General features: G+C 31.3%; 6 protein-coding genes across 6 annotated transcripts; 2 read left to right on the top strand and 4 right to left on the bottom strand.

The window, feature by feature from the left end:
• Positions 1 to 34: 34 nt before the first annotated feature.
• On the bottom strand, positions 35 to 4463 carry OCT59_001906 (uncharacterized protein). Its single transcript, XM_025322718.2, has 3 exons — positions 4349 to 4463; positions 4049 to 4199; positions 35 to 3911 (listed from the first exon to the last, which is right to left on the bottom strand). The coding sequence occupies exon 3, from the start codon at positions 3879 to 3881 to the stop codon at positions 246 to 248; it is 3636 nt and encodes a 1211-aa protein (XP_025165609.1). The 5' UTR covers positions 3882 to 3911; positions 4049 to 4199; positions 4349 to 4463; the 3' UTR covers positions 35 to 245.
• A 619-nt stretch (positions 4464 to 5082) lies between these two features.
• On the bottom strand, positions 5083 to 5732 carry OCT59_001905 (uncharacterized protein; the record flags this gene model as incomplete). Its single annotated transcript, XM_025322719.2, has 1 exon — positions 5083 to 5732. Exon 1 carries the CDS (start codon positions 5320 to 5322, stop codon positions 5083 to 5085), a length of 240 nt encoding a protein of 79 aa, XP_025165610.1. The 5' UTR covers positions 5323 to 5732.
• Positions 5733 to 6099: 367 nt separating this feature from the next.
• Positions 6100 to 7634, top strand: OCT59_001904 (uncharacterized protein). Its single transcript, XM_025312059.2, has 6 exons — positions 6100 to 6418; positions 6499 to 6621; positions 6691 to 6773; positions 6844 to 6917; positions 6981 to 7074; positions 7150 to 7634. Exons 1-6 carry the CDS (start codon positions 6131 to 6133, stop codon positions 7238 to 7240), a joined length of 753 nt encoding a protein of 250 aa, XP_025165611.1. The 5' UTR covers positions 6100 to 6130; the 3' UTR covers positions 7241 to 7634.
• On the bottom strand, positions 7476 to 9707 carry OCT59_001903 (uncharacterized protein). Its single transcript, XM_025309672.2, has 11 exons — positions 9596 to 9707; positions 9389 to 9519; positions 9198 to 9293; positions 9043 to 9126; positions 8886 to 8956; positions 8725 to 8810; positions 8403 to 8512; positions 8174 to 8314; positions 7956 to 8111; positions 7827 to 7886; positions 7476 to 7752 (listed from the first exon to the last, which is right to left on the bottom strand). The coding sequence occupies exons 1-11, from the start codon at positions 9695 to 9697 to the stop codon at positions 7620 to 7622; spliced, it is 1170 nt and encodes a 389-aa protein (XP_025165612.2). The 5' UTR covers positions 9698 to 9707; the 3' UTR covers positions 7476 to 7619.
• A 120-nt stretch (positions 9708 to 9827) lies between these two features.
• OCT59_001902 (uncharacterized protein) lies at positions 9828 to 10697 on the top strand. The gene is made up of 5 exons (XM_025322720.2): positions 9828 to 9874; positions 9943 to 9976; positions 10096 to 10141; positions 10204 to 10327; positions 10421 to 10697. Exons 1-5 carry the CDS (start codon positions 9872 to 9874, stop codon positions 10463 to 10465), a joined length of 252 nt encoding a protein of 83 aa, XP_025165613.1. The 5' UTR covers positions 9828 to 9871; the 3' UTR covers positions 10466 to 10697.
• A 3-nt stretch (positions 10698 to 10700) lies between these two features.
• On the bottom strand, positions 10701 to 13130 carry OCT59_001901 (uncharacterized protein; the record flags this gene model as incomplete). The annotated part of the gene is made up of 12 exons (XM_025323343.2): positions 12953 to 13130; positions 12844 to 12874; positions 12593 to 12777; positions 12422 to 12526; positions 12255 to 12334; positions 12100 to 12193; positions 11866 to 12019; positions 11587 to 11800; positions 11397 to 11519; positions 11215 to 11322; positions 10844 to 11145; positions 10701 to 10774 (listed from the first exon to the last, which is right to left on the bottom strand). The coding sequence occupies exons 1-12, from the start codon at positions 13097 to 13099 to the stop codon at positions 10701 to 10703; spliced, it is 1617 nt and encodes a 538-aa protein (XP_025165614.2). The 5' UTR covers positions 13100 to 13130.
• Positions 13131 to 13300: the final 170 nt, after the last annotated feature.

Raw genomic sequence — 13300 nt, 5'->3', positions numbered from 1 at the left:
TTTAAATATCACAAAAAGATTCTGTTGATCTCAATTAAGAGTGATGATGCTCTTAGACGTGCATCGAAAATTATATCATGTGATCAGAATGTTGGTTTTTTTATTTATTATATTTATTCTAATACTAAAATGAAAATTAAATAAATTAAATAAAAACAATGTACAATGCGAACAAATCATTAAAATACCAAATTACCGACCAGGATTATTATTTCTAATGCCAAAACCAATAAATTAAATATGATTTATAAGTTATCTTCGGCTGCTAATCTACTATATCTACTATTACCAATATAATTACTACTATTAGGACCATGTTTTAATAAAGTTATTAAATAATTGATTATACCATCATTATCTACAATTCTTTCTACACCACCTTTACCATTATCAACCCAAGTAGGTTTATTCCACCATCTTAATAATAAACTAGAACAAACAACGCTCACGCTCGAAAAAGCCATTGCAAATCCAGCCATCATTGGATGTAAATGAAATCCCCACGGGATAAATAACCCCATAGCTAGAGGAATGCCCAATACATTATATAAACTTGCCCATACAAAATTTAACCTAATACGTTTAAATATTGTTTTTGATAAGTCAATAGCCGCTACAACATCTGTTATATCCCCTCTCATTAATACAATATCTGCTGCTTCCATTGCAATATCTGTACCCGAACAAAGCGCAATACCTAAATCTGCTGCTGCTAATGCTGGTGAATCATTTATACCATCCCCAACCATTGCCACTACATTTCCTTTACCTTCATACTGAAGCGTTTGAACAATTTGTGTTTTACCTTTTGGTGATACACCAGCATGAATTTCAGTAATATCACATTGCGCTGCAATTGCTTCGGCAGTAAGCAATTGATCACCTGTAACCATTGCAACTGAAATTCCCATACAACGTAAAGCCCCAACTGCTATTTTAGCTTCAGGTTTAACCATGTCAGATAAAAATATACAACCAGCAAATGAATTGTTAATGGCTACTAAAACTGCAGTCCTTCCAAGACGTTCTTGTGATTCTTTGATATTCATTGCTTCGCTTGGAATAAATATTTGATTTCGAAGTGAGAGAAATTTCTCATTACCGATCAAGACATTATATAATTTTGATGTTGTATTTGTTGTTGCCGATAGAGGTGTAACAGCAGAATATGATGTATTTAAAATCACTTTACATTTTATACCTAATCCAGCAACAGCTTCAAAATCTGAAACATCAGCATCATATGTTTCAATATCTAACAATTTCTTTCCATAATTTACGATAGATCTTCCAAGAGGATGTTCGCTAGAAGATTCAGCTGCTCCAACAATTGCAAAAAATGTTTCCTTTGTCAATTCTAAATTGTTCGTTATAATCTCATAATGAGCAACGTCTAATTGACCCTTTGTAAGTGTACCAGTCTTATCAAAAACGATTTTTGTAATTTTATGTCCTGTTTCAAGCGGACCACCACCTTTGATTAATATTCCATTTTGTGCTCCAACTCCAGTTCCGACCATAACAGCCGTAGGAGTACTAAGACCTAATGCACAAGGACATGCAACCACAATAACAGAAATACATAATTTAAGACAAACCATGAAATAACTTCCATTATGTTCAAAAATTTCCGGAGGAGGATTTAAAATTTGTGCAAGAATCATCCACCCTACGAATGTAAGTAGGCCTAACCCAATGACCACGGGTACAAAATAACCGGCAACGGTATCAGCAAATTCTTGAATCGGAGCTTTGGAAATTTGAGCTTCTTCAACAAGTTTGACAATTTGAGATAAAGCTGTATCGCTTCCAGCACGTGTGACCTCCATATCAAAAGTTCCCAATCCATTAACAGTGCCACCAATTACCGAATCACTTTGTCGTTTGTTTACAGGATTGACTTCTCCAGTTACCATTGATTCATCTACAGCTGATTGACCTGATATAACAATTCCATCTGCCGGAATTTTATCCCCAGGAAAAATTTTTACTACATCGCCAACTTGTACTAATTCTGTAGGAATTTTTTTCTCTCCAATTATTTCACCTGTTTTGGAATCTTTAATTAATATGGTAGTAGAAGCAGGCGTGAGTGACATGAGTTTCGATAATGCAACTGAGGTTTTTCCTTTTGCTAAATTCTCAAGATATCTTCCAAACGTAACAAAAGTAATTAACATGGTCGATGTATCGAAAAATACCGATGGTTCATTTCCATCTACAATTAATGCAAAGATCATGGAAAAGCATGAAAAAGTAAACGCGGACGTAGTTCCAATAACTATTAAAACGTCCATAGTAGCAGTTTTGTGTTTGAGAGCTTTGTATGATGAAACATAAAATCGTTTTCCAACACCAAATTGAACAGGAATTGTTAATAAAAGAGCGACTAAATCACCACTAAATATCCCACGAAGTAATTCAATATGAACTAATTTCCTTCCCCATTCAAATCCTGGGAAGACCATAGAAATAAAGAAAACAGGAATAGCGAAAATAAGCGATCGATAGAATGCTGAACGCCATTCTGTAATTTCTCTTGTACGAGCTAAAGATTCTAACTGAGCTTTTTGACTATTATCATGGATAAGAGCATTAAAATCAAGTTTTTCAATTTGGTCTACGATATCCCGAACTCCTAAGGATTCCTTATCGAATTGAACCGTTGCTATTGCCGTGGAAAAATTAACTGAAACGTTTATTATTCCAGAAATTTTAAGTAATTCTCGTTCAATTAATTGGGCATGATCGGAGGTTCGCATTCCAAAAATTTGAAGATCGACTGAACCTTCACGCTTTGGCTTAATTGGAGTAGCTTTAAATCCTAAGCTATCAATCAATTCAGCTACAGAACTCTCATCTAAAATATCAGGATCATATTCCACTATTGCTCTTTCAGCAAGTAAAGACACTTTAATTGAAATTATTCCTGCAGCTTCACAACAATTTTTTTCTATGCTATTCACGCAAGACGCACAAGTCATCCCAAGAACTTGTATATGACAAACTTGAATATTATCTTGATCAAAACTATGTGTCTTAATAACTTTAAGAGGATATGATTCTTCTTCCTGTGATTGTTTCAAAGTAATATTTGTGAATGAAGCAAATTCTGTTGAATTAATATTTGCTATATCTGATGCTAAAGGAACATCAAATCCACAATTTTCAATTGTTTCAATAATTGTTGATAATGTTATTTTATTTGGATCAAAAGAAACTGATGCTTCATTATTTTCTAAACTCACAGTAATATTTACAATTCCAGGTAATAGAGAAACAGCGTTAGTTATCGACCTTACGCAAGACTGGCATGTCATACCATTAATTGGAATTACTTTATCTACCATTGATATATCTGATGTTAAAGGAACATCAAATCCACAATCTTCAATTGTTTCAATAATTGTTGATAATGTTATTTTATTTGAATCAAAAGATACTGATGCTTCATTATTTTCTAAACTCACAGTAATATTCAAAATTCCAGATAATGAAGAAACAGCATTAGTTATCGACCTAACACAAGACTGACATGTCATACCATTAATTGGAATTACTTTATCTACCATTGATATATCTGATGTTAAAGGAACATCAAATCCACAATTTTCAATTGTTTCAATGATTGTTGATTTTGATACTTTATTTGAATCAAAAGAAATTGATGCTTCTTTATTTTCTAAACTCACAGTAATATTCAAAATTCCAGATAATGAAGAAACTGCATTAGTTATCGACTTTACACAAGACTGACATGTCATACCATTAATTGGAATCACTTCAGCTTGAGCTGTTGAATCCTTGCTATCAGTAATAGCATTATCACCAAGATCTTCTATTATGTCAACTGCTCGAGAATGAACGTCAGTTTTATCCATTTTACGTGAGTTTTCTTAAATTTGGTCAATCTGTATATTCACAATTTGGTTTACTATTAAGAAATATTTTTTTAAAAAAAATAGATTGTAAAAAAAGAAATGTTCTTTATAAAGAACATGAAAACAAGAACAGTTTAATAAAAAAAAATTTGATAGAAACACCCCACCTTTCAATAAATAATGTTTTTTTTTTTGTTTTATATAAAAAATTGTGGCAAAGGAGGCTTTTATTATTTTTATTTTACTTTTTTGTAAAAGTGGATGCTTTAGTTGGAAAATATAAAAACAGAAAGAAAGTTCGGAATTATTTAGACCTATCTATATTTTTCATGTCCAGCAAGAAAAAAAAGGAAAATTTATTTAGAAGATTTCATATAAAATTTTATTTATAATCATTCTTATTTTTTCTTATTTACGAAATATATTCTTTGGAGCACGGCATATAGTGCATATAGTATGAAACAAACCTAATGTATTCGCAACCAAGATCAGATGCGTCATGCAATTTGTTTAATTGCCGAAATTTTTATCCGGATTTATTTCCTGTAAATCCCATTAATGTCGTTTGCCGACCGTCTTTTACGATCTAATCTTGCGGGTATCAAGTTTTTTTTAAATCAATTTTTCAGCTTACTCTCCCATATACGGTAGTATTTTAGATTTCCGGGAAATTCGGGAAATTCGGAACTTTTACAGCTGATTTCAAAAAGGTCGGGACACCCTAGCAAATTTTTGAAATTAGCTGCAATTTATTCCGGATTTTTTCCCGGTATTTTTTTTTGAGGCTGATTTCAAAATATACGGACACCTAGTGTGGTAAAATTAGATTTGGCGGTAGTTTTTATTTTATTCTGTTATACCGAATCTTACCGCGGCATGGAGTAAAAATGATGGGTGCCACGCATATTATGAAATCAGCTGTAAATGCAGGGTGGACTTACAGAAGTGTGAGGATAATTTTAATTATCCGAACGAATTTATTTTTATATTTTCTTCTTGTAACACACTTGTAAATCTTAAAATAGATTCTATTTATCGTAAATTACAATATTTTATTTATATAAATAATATTACAAATTCAAAATATATATCTGATATATTTTTTAAATATTATCCTTTCCAATAACATTTTATCAGGTTAAAAACATTTTTTTTAGTCAAATTTAACTACCATTTTAAGAAAAGAAAGTGTAATTATCTCTTATTTTCTTGGTTTAATTTTAACAATTCTTTGCAAACTCTGATCTACATTTGAATGGTCTGCTATTTCTATATCATATTTTCTAAAAATCAAAGAAATTAAACACTTTGATTCTAATGTTGCTAATTTTCTTCCTGGACAGATTCTAATTCCACTTCCCCATATAGTAAAAGAATCTTTCACATGTTGTTTTTCAAGTAAATATTTATCATTCTCTTTCATCATTGCACCATAAAGCATTTGAAAGAATTGCAAAAGATAGAGGATGATGACGATGTACTTCTTTGATAACTGCTTCACAATATTTTAATTCATCAAGATCCTTATACTGAATGTTATGGGCCTTGTTAAGTCTTTACTCAATTTCTTGTCGTAATCGTTGTTTCACTTCGGCAATAAAGCAAATTAAATTTGCCATCTATGACCCAAAAGATTTAGAAATAAATAAATTTCAATTTTAAAAAGTGATGCATAGTTCTTTTTTTACTTACAGTACCTCCTTCAGTGTCAGACATTTTTCGTAACATTGATATCACGTGTATTCTCAATTTTAATTCTTCTTTCTTTAATAATATTATATGTTTTATCAAACATAAAGAATCTTTAATTTGACCACGAATAAATGGACATAATGACGAATAAACTCTATTAAAAATAAAAAAAAATAAATAAATCCTCTATTGAAAGTTTCAAGTGATTGAATAAAATTTTCAGATTCTTTAATTTTTTCATTTCCATTTTCATTTAAAGAGTCGTTATTTCGAAAATTATTTCATTTATAAATCTAGACATCCATTTTTTAAAATCCATTGCTTTATTTTCTCCTAGATTATTCCAATAAGATTCCATCCCATAATAGCTTTATCATTAAAACCTGGAGTGTTTAAAGCGGGGCAGATTTGGCCGGAATTGCGGCATTAAGAAATTACGAATGTGACAAATAATTGCGTGACAAATAGCCTATTAGTGTAACGGACAAAAATCGGTAGATCTACAGTAGATTCTAAACAAACGCGTGCGATTAATCTCGCGATTATTTCACTAAAAAATGTCTCGTATTTTTGCTCTAGATGAGTTAGGAACATCAAGAGGACGTGTAATACCTACTCGGCCTATACGAGAAATACCTGATATTGATATTGATCTTGATATCGATGATTTATCAGATAGTGATGTAGAGGATAAAAAGGAACAAGAAACTCAATTGCAAGTTGGAGAAGTATATAATAGTTATGAAACATTGAAAAGAACTTTGATTAATGAGGAATTTTCACCGGAAATTTTAGAGTTTCAAGATAGAGCTATAAATAATTTAGATAAATTAATACAAGAACAAGTACGTAATAAATAAAAAAATTATATGAATATGAATATTCTGTTTAGATATTTTTTCTCTAAAAAATTTTTTTTTTAAAGAATGCTATTTCGAGTGAAATGTTATTAATTCGTGAAAGAAAACCTTTTGGTATGCTTCTGTTTAGTGATATTGATCGTATTAAATATATTATGGAAAAATATTTGCTATGTAGAAGAGTTAAGGTATTATTACAAGATTTTATTTATTATAGTCGAAACATTCAAGAACACTAAAATTTTTATTTATTCAAGATTGAAAATCAAGTCTTGAGCATTCTCTCATCTCCTATATATAAAGGAAGATTATCCGAAGCCGAATTAAGACACGCGGAAGAGTAATTTTTACTTTATTTATTATTAACATTATTTTTTTCAAATTTTTTTAACATTATACATTTCATTTAGTTATAAGAAATTACTTGAAGATTATCTAAAAGCTGAACTTGGCAACAAACTTCCAGAAGATTGTTTGGAGGATGGTCAGTTTTTTCACGTAAATCATAATAAAGTTTAATTGGTTATTCAAATGATTTGTTTTATAGGTGTAATAAAGACTTTTGAAAAAAGACCGGATCTTTCGAAACCAGTATTTTGTCGCGTTATAAAACCTTTAGTTCCTAAGGATTCACAAGACACGTAACAAAAAAATTTATTTGCTGGTGATATTTATTAAAATACCATAAATTAACTTTCATTCTGGAATATTTTTAGTAATTTAAAACACGAACCAGGAGATGTTATTATGGATAAATATATGTATATGAGAGATGCTCTCGAAGATAAATCCGTAGAATTAATATAATTTGAAAATTATATTTTCACCGCTGACAAAGTCAAGCAAGCAAAAGCAACTCTTTAAATATTCTTGAGAAAAGATTAGAAAGATCAGATTAATTGAGAGGTAAATATATTTGAAAATATAAATACAATATTGACTAAAGGGTATACAATATACATTAACGTTTAAAAGCTGCTTTTTAATGAAGCTGATTTTGGTTTTTCATAAAAAAATTTGCATAAGCGCAATTATTATGTGGCAACGATAATTTCATAGATTAATTTTTTTTTTTAATAACTCATTTAATAATAAAACACGAAATATTGTTTTCAAAATATGTGTTCTTTGTAGAAAAGTATTAATAACCCCTAAAATTAGTCTTGATTATACAATAAAAGTTATATTAAATGTATCTTTGAACAACCACTGAATTAAGGAGAGATGCGTCGATTAATGTTTGTTTCTCATCTTTGAGATCTCTTGATGGAAATGTAGTTTGTAAAATATAGTTACGTTGTGCTTCTCCAACCCGTGAACTAATTAAAATTAAGAAATATTATTTTAGTGAAATTAAAAATATAAACATATTTTACATAAAAGAGACACGTACGCATTAATGAAACTTCGAATGTCTCCAACTGTGTGTGTATGATTAAACCTAGAACGCAATCTAAAAAAGCGAAAAGATAGTTAATTGAATAAAATCATAAACTTTATATAAAGTTTTTTTTAAGTTTACCTTGTTCCATCACCCAATCGGATTTGAATGGATGTTATTGGTAACGATTCATCTATTTCTAATTCTCTTGTTCTTGGTGCGGGTGCGGCTTCACTTGATGAAGAAGTTGAGGGATATGCACCTGGTGTACTGCTAGTAATTACAGTCGGTGTAGGACTAAAAAATAATAAAGATAAGTAATCTTATTTTCACAATAATATTAGGCAAAACTAACTAACCTTCCAAGTCTTTGCCCAGTGCCTGAAAATGGCTTGGAAGGCTTCTTTGGTGGAGGTTTATAATCCTCATCTAGCCTGCGAGCTACACGTACGTCCACTGGCTGATCTTGCCTTACATTTAGCAATGCCAAAGGAGCGCGCCTATATATATTTTACAGGAATCGTTAATTTTCATATATCACTAATATCACTAATGTGCTTGAAAAATCAGAAAAATAGTATTATTTACCCGCTATTGATGGCTCTTAAGAATTCTTCGTTCGATGGATCATCATAAGACATTAGTGGACCATCCTCAATGCTGAACCCATTTCTCCAGAATGTTAAATGACGAACAACCTGCAGTTATTTAAAATGTAAATCATCCATCATAAGGTTATACACAGGCGGTCTCGATTAACCGGGCTGTTCCGTTAGAAAAATCCGATATATCAAGAAATTCGATATATTGATAATAATCCGTTCCAGACCCAACTCTAATGTTCTGGTTTATCGAAGGTCCGGTTTATCAAGATTACCTATGTAATTAAATTTGAATATATTGAACTTACCGGAGTAGGTGGTTCTGTTGGTGCGGTTGGTGTAGTTGGATTACTAATTGCAACGGAAGGCTCATCTTCGCTTCCAAGCTTATAACCTAAAGTTTGAAATGGAATTTATTGGTAAGATAAATAATAAACGTTATTATTGAGTAAGCATTTAAGTTACAAACCAGTTCCGGAAAAAGAAGAATTCTCAGGTGGTCTAGTAACTTCTAGTTCTTCAGTAGGTCCACGACCACTTCTGTTATATAAATAAAACCAATCAATCGCTGCTGTAAATATGATCATAAACATAATAAAAGCTTTTATTTGAATGTCATTAATTACTCTGCTGCCTTCTTTAAGATGTCTGAAACTAATGAGTTCGATGGCTTTGTTGGTTTAGCATTAGGATTCTGCATAAAGATACCACTACATATTCCAATGAAAATGTTACAGTATTGTAAATACATTATTAAGAATAGGATTTAAGAATTACATACGATTTTTCGCCTCCAGCAAACAAATTTTCGCGTTCCTCGTCCTCCTCTTCTTCTTCAGACTGTTCTTTATCAAGATCATGTAAAGTAGCGAAAGAGCTTAGGGAAGAATTTAAACATTAGAAAGCAAAACATAAATGTTTAATAAAACAAATTGGTTTTTAGTGAGTTTGAAAGAAAAGTTTCTAACATACCTTCTTGGGGCCGTTGTAGAATGCGTTCCCTGAAATGGCCCTCCAGTATCGCGAGAGCCCGAGGCAGTGGCTTCGGGTTCCCCAATTGTTGATTCTGCATTCGTACCATCGTAATAGTTAACTACAGCCGCCTATTAAATAAAAAAAACGCGACTCAGAAAATGAACAAAAGCAATTTAATTAGTTAATTTGTAAACAGCTAAGTACATTTAGATCCCAATTAGTTGCTTCTAAATAGAATCGTGCTTGTTGTTCGTTACAAGAAACAATTCCAGTGAACTGTGCAATCAAATCAGCTTCGTCAGTCATAATTAGAATTAGAGAAATTTCAAATTAAATTCGTATTTTCATTTATTTTATCCAGATGTCATACAAAAACATGCATAACTTACGTGTACGTAGCACGTCTGTATGTGTATTTTTTAAAAAAAAATTTCACGTGATAGTTATTGTTTCTTACTTTTGACGAATTTCTTTAGCGAAATGGTATGTGTATCATTAAATAAGTTAAATTTATTGATAAGCGCATAATTAAAAGATGTTTGCGATTATAGGATCGGTTCAATCTTAATAGTCAACTCGAACATTGTAAGTTTTTGCAATCAAACCTTCTCTAATTGCACACTATGACTCAGTCTATTATTTACTTGAGGGAAATTACATTATAGTAGTTCCTTTTACTAATATCTGACTTTTATTAAATTTAGTACAATCTAAGTATGTTGGAACTGGTCATGCAGATACAAATAAATTGTAAGTGATATTGGCAGCTTTTTTTCTTTTTATTTTAAAAATTAATTGACTTTTAAACATAGCGAATGGATGGTAAATCAACATCGAGATAGCTACGCTTCGTATATTGGTCATCATTCTTTAATTTCTTATTTTGCCGTAGCACAAAACGAAAGCATTGCCAGGGTGAAATTTGAGTTTGTAGAAGTAAGTATTATGCCGACAATAAAAATTTTTTTTTTTTTACACATTATTTACATTATTTGAATTAAATTAACCATTAAATATTTTCGTTAAAAGAAAATGCTGCAACCTTGTGGATTGCCTGTTCCTAGAGACGAATAATAACTATTCACAGTTTATTAGAATTTTTTATATTATAATGCATTATAATCATCCTAAAAAACGTTTACTGATTGTTATTTGAAGATTAAAAAATTTAGCTAATGCGAATTTCTATTTTAACGTGGAAATTTTAATATATCGGCGAAACCTACTTAGTTTTAATGTTAAAAATTTTTTTAATGAAAATAAATAACGATACGATTATAAGTCACTATGTATTACGAGTTACTTTATTTCAAATTGGCAAATTTTCATTTGCCCACAATTTAAATGTCCGATCAAATCCAGAAGAAGCAATAAATCTATTATCTAAAGACAAATAAATATATATAAGTATAAAAAAAAAACAATCAATCTTAGTCAAGCATATATACTAACCTGAAGAAACGTCTACAGACATAACTTTTCCGTCATGTCCTGCTAGACTCTTTAACAAGTTCCAATCATCTGCAGACCATATATTAACAAATCCATCGTATCCGCTACTTACTAAATACAATCCAGATAATGCGGGTCTAACGCCATTTAGCAGTTCATCATTAGCTAATGTCACTGAACCATGGAAAAACCTTGCTTCCGATACAAGAGATTTATGTGCAGCGATAGCATATATACATCGCAAGGTTCGAATGTCCCAAATTCGAATCGTATTGTCAGCACTTCCAGTAACAACTTGATAACTAGAGAATGAAAAAATTGTCCGGTAAGCAATATTAAAAACAATGTAACTATTAGTGTTTATCACTTACCCGTTTGGTGAAAAGTCCACTGATAAAATATCTTTAACATGTCCCTCTAAAACCATCGTAGATCTACCTGTTCTTAAATCCCATACTCTTCCTATTGCATCTAATCCACTACAAAAAAGAAAAGGACACGTAAATTAAGGTTTCTTCAGATCTCATTGCTTCCTATCAAAAAATTCAAATACCCTGTGGCGACTAATGCACCATCTATTTGGAATTTAATTGCATAGACTTCTCTTGAATGTCCTTCTTGTAAAAGCAACTCTTCTGTAGTTTCGACGTCCCAGAGACGCCATGAAGTATCATAACTATATATTAAAAAACATTTAATATGAAACAAAATAATGATGATGATGATGAGATTTTAAGAAATACCTCGCCGATCCAAGAAACCGTCCAGAAGGATGAAAGTCAATCTTTGAAACCCTAGCAGTATGTCCTTGTAATGATGCCAATGGTGATTCACTCTCTAATGACCACAAGTTAATAAACCCATCAGCTCCTCCCGAGGCCAAATTTACTACATTTCTATCAATGGATATGGTTGCCTGTGGATGCCAAGAAACTCCCCCAACTCGATCAGTATGACCTAATATTTGTGTAAATAAGTTAAAATAAATGATAAATGATATCTTACAAAGTAATAATACAAACCTTTTAAAGTAGCAAATGTATTACAACTTGGTACACTCCATATCTTACATAGTCCAGACCACGAACCAGTAGCAACCAGATTACAATCTGGTGAAAAAGTACATTGTGAAGTTGGTCGATCATCTCCAATTTGAGAACTGAAATTTGCATAAGACTAAAAGTATATTGAAAAGAATCAATATTAACTATTAAACGTTTGATCTTAAGCAAAAAACTTGTTCAAAATTCAGTTGCCTTTAATTCTGAAAATAAATCTTTTCGTAATGATTTTAGCTGAGGTAATGGTAATTCATATTCCAAACGTTGCTTTTGAAGTCGATCTCTTGCTCTATAAGGAAAATAGTCAATATACTTTGTGGATCAATATAAAGTTATATTTAATAACTAACCTGGGTAAAGAGTAACTTGCAATCCATCGCCGAGCTTCTAACAATTCTGGAGTTCCTTGAGTAAAAAACTCCTCCTCTTTCTTGATTTATAAACACGAACTAAGTCCACTTGTTCGTCAATACGTTATTCAATAAACACATAGCAATTATGGTCACACAAACCATACCTCTTCTTCAGATTCGGATGCGGATGATTCTTCCTCATCAGGAACAATTTCAGTTCCTTCTTGTTTTGAAAGTAAATATCGTAGACGATCGCGTCTATCTCCGGGCTATTAAAATTGACACGTTATTATAAAAAATTTTAGAAATATACGTTAATTGAAAATTTTGCTTACGCCTTCACCGAACAAACATTGTGGCTCTCCTAGCTCTCTAAGCTTTGCTCGAACGCGTCCATCATCAGTTGGTACTGCGAGTGTTCTGGCACGTTTCTTACGTTCAAATTCGTCCAAAATTGCTTGGTGTTCCTCACGTGATTTTTTAGACGATTCGGATAATTCATAATTCATCGAACTGTCGACTGTGAAATAATAATTTTGATGAACATAATCTTGCAAATCATTAAAAAAATAAATCTTTCACTAACCTAAATCTTCTAAAGAGACTCCATTTAAGTCCTTTACATATATAATTATTCAAATTATGAAGTGAGTCAATAAAGCTGAGACAAATGGACAACTATGACAAAATCATACTTCTGCAACTGTTGTCTTCCTTCTATTTTGACGTTCAGATTCTTCAATGCTACCAAAATGAACTCGTCTAGATAACGTACTAGACAATGAGGTTTCACCAGAACGCTTGCTCGGTTTATTACTATCAATATCCATAGGAGTTGACATATTTAAGGATGTAACATGCAAATGGCTGCTCGCGAAGCCGATTTGTTTTTTATCAGCCTCTTATATTTTTTTTCCACGTTTTTGTACAACTTGAGAGAATATTTATTTAATATATTTATTTAATGTCACTTAATTTCATCACTTCAACCAATAGAATTTAGACAACAAAAATTTATTTCGATAACAGATAAGCGAGCTGTT

Source organism: Rhizophagus irregularis, chromosome 10 (genome assembly GCF_026210795.1).
Source record: "Rhizophagus irregularis chromosome 10, complete sequence".
NCBI classification, from domain to species: Eukaryota; Fungi; Glomeromycota; class Glomeromycetes; order Glomerales; family Glomeraceae; genus Rhizophagus; species Rhizophagus irregularis.
The sequence above is the reverse complement of the archived record's forward strand: the minus strand, read 5'-3'. Positions and strand labels throughout refer to the sequence as shown.

Bases quoted from the DNA above. Each gene is read 5' to 3' on its own strand.
- OCT59_001906 (XM_025322718.2), bottom strand. From the start codon at position 3,881: ATGGATAAAACTGACGTTCATTCTCGAGCAGTTGACATAATAGAAGAT.
- OCT59_001902 (XM_025322720.2), top strand. The intron at 10,142-10,203 runs GTAAGTGATATT...TTTTAAACATAG, and splicing joins CATGCAGATACAAATAAATT to CGAATGGATGGTAAATCAAC. The intron at 10,328-10,420 runs GTAAGTATTATG...TTTCGTTAAAAG, and splicing joins TGAAATTTGAGTTTGTAGAA to AAAATGCTGCAACCTTGTGG.
- OCT59_001904 (XM_025312059.2), top strand. From the start codon at position 6,131: ATGTCTCGTATTTTTGCTCTAGATGAGTTAGGAACATCAAGAGGACGT. The intron at 6,622-6,690 runs GTATTATTACAA...TATTTATTCAAG, and splicing joins TGCTATGTAGAAGAGTTAAG to ATTGAAAATCAAGTCTTGAG. The intron at 6,774-6,843 runs GTAATTTTTACT...CATTTCATTTAG, and splicing joins GAATTAAGACACGCGGAAGA to TTATAAGAAATTACTTGAAG.
- OCT59_001903 (XM_025309672.2), bottom strand. From the start codon at position 9,697: ATGACTGACGAAGCTGATTTGATTGCACAGTTCACTGGAATTGTTTCT. The intron at 9,294-9,388 runs GTATGTTAGAAA...TTCTTCCCTAAG, and splicing joins TCTACAACGGCCCCAAGAAG to CTCTTTCGCTACTTTACATG. The intron at 7,753-7,826 runs GTACGTGTCTCT...AATTTTAATTAG, and splicing joins ATTCGAAGTTTCATTAATGC to TTCACGGGTTGGAGAAGCAC.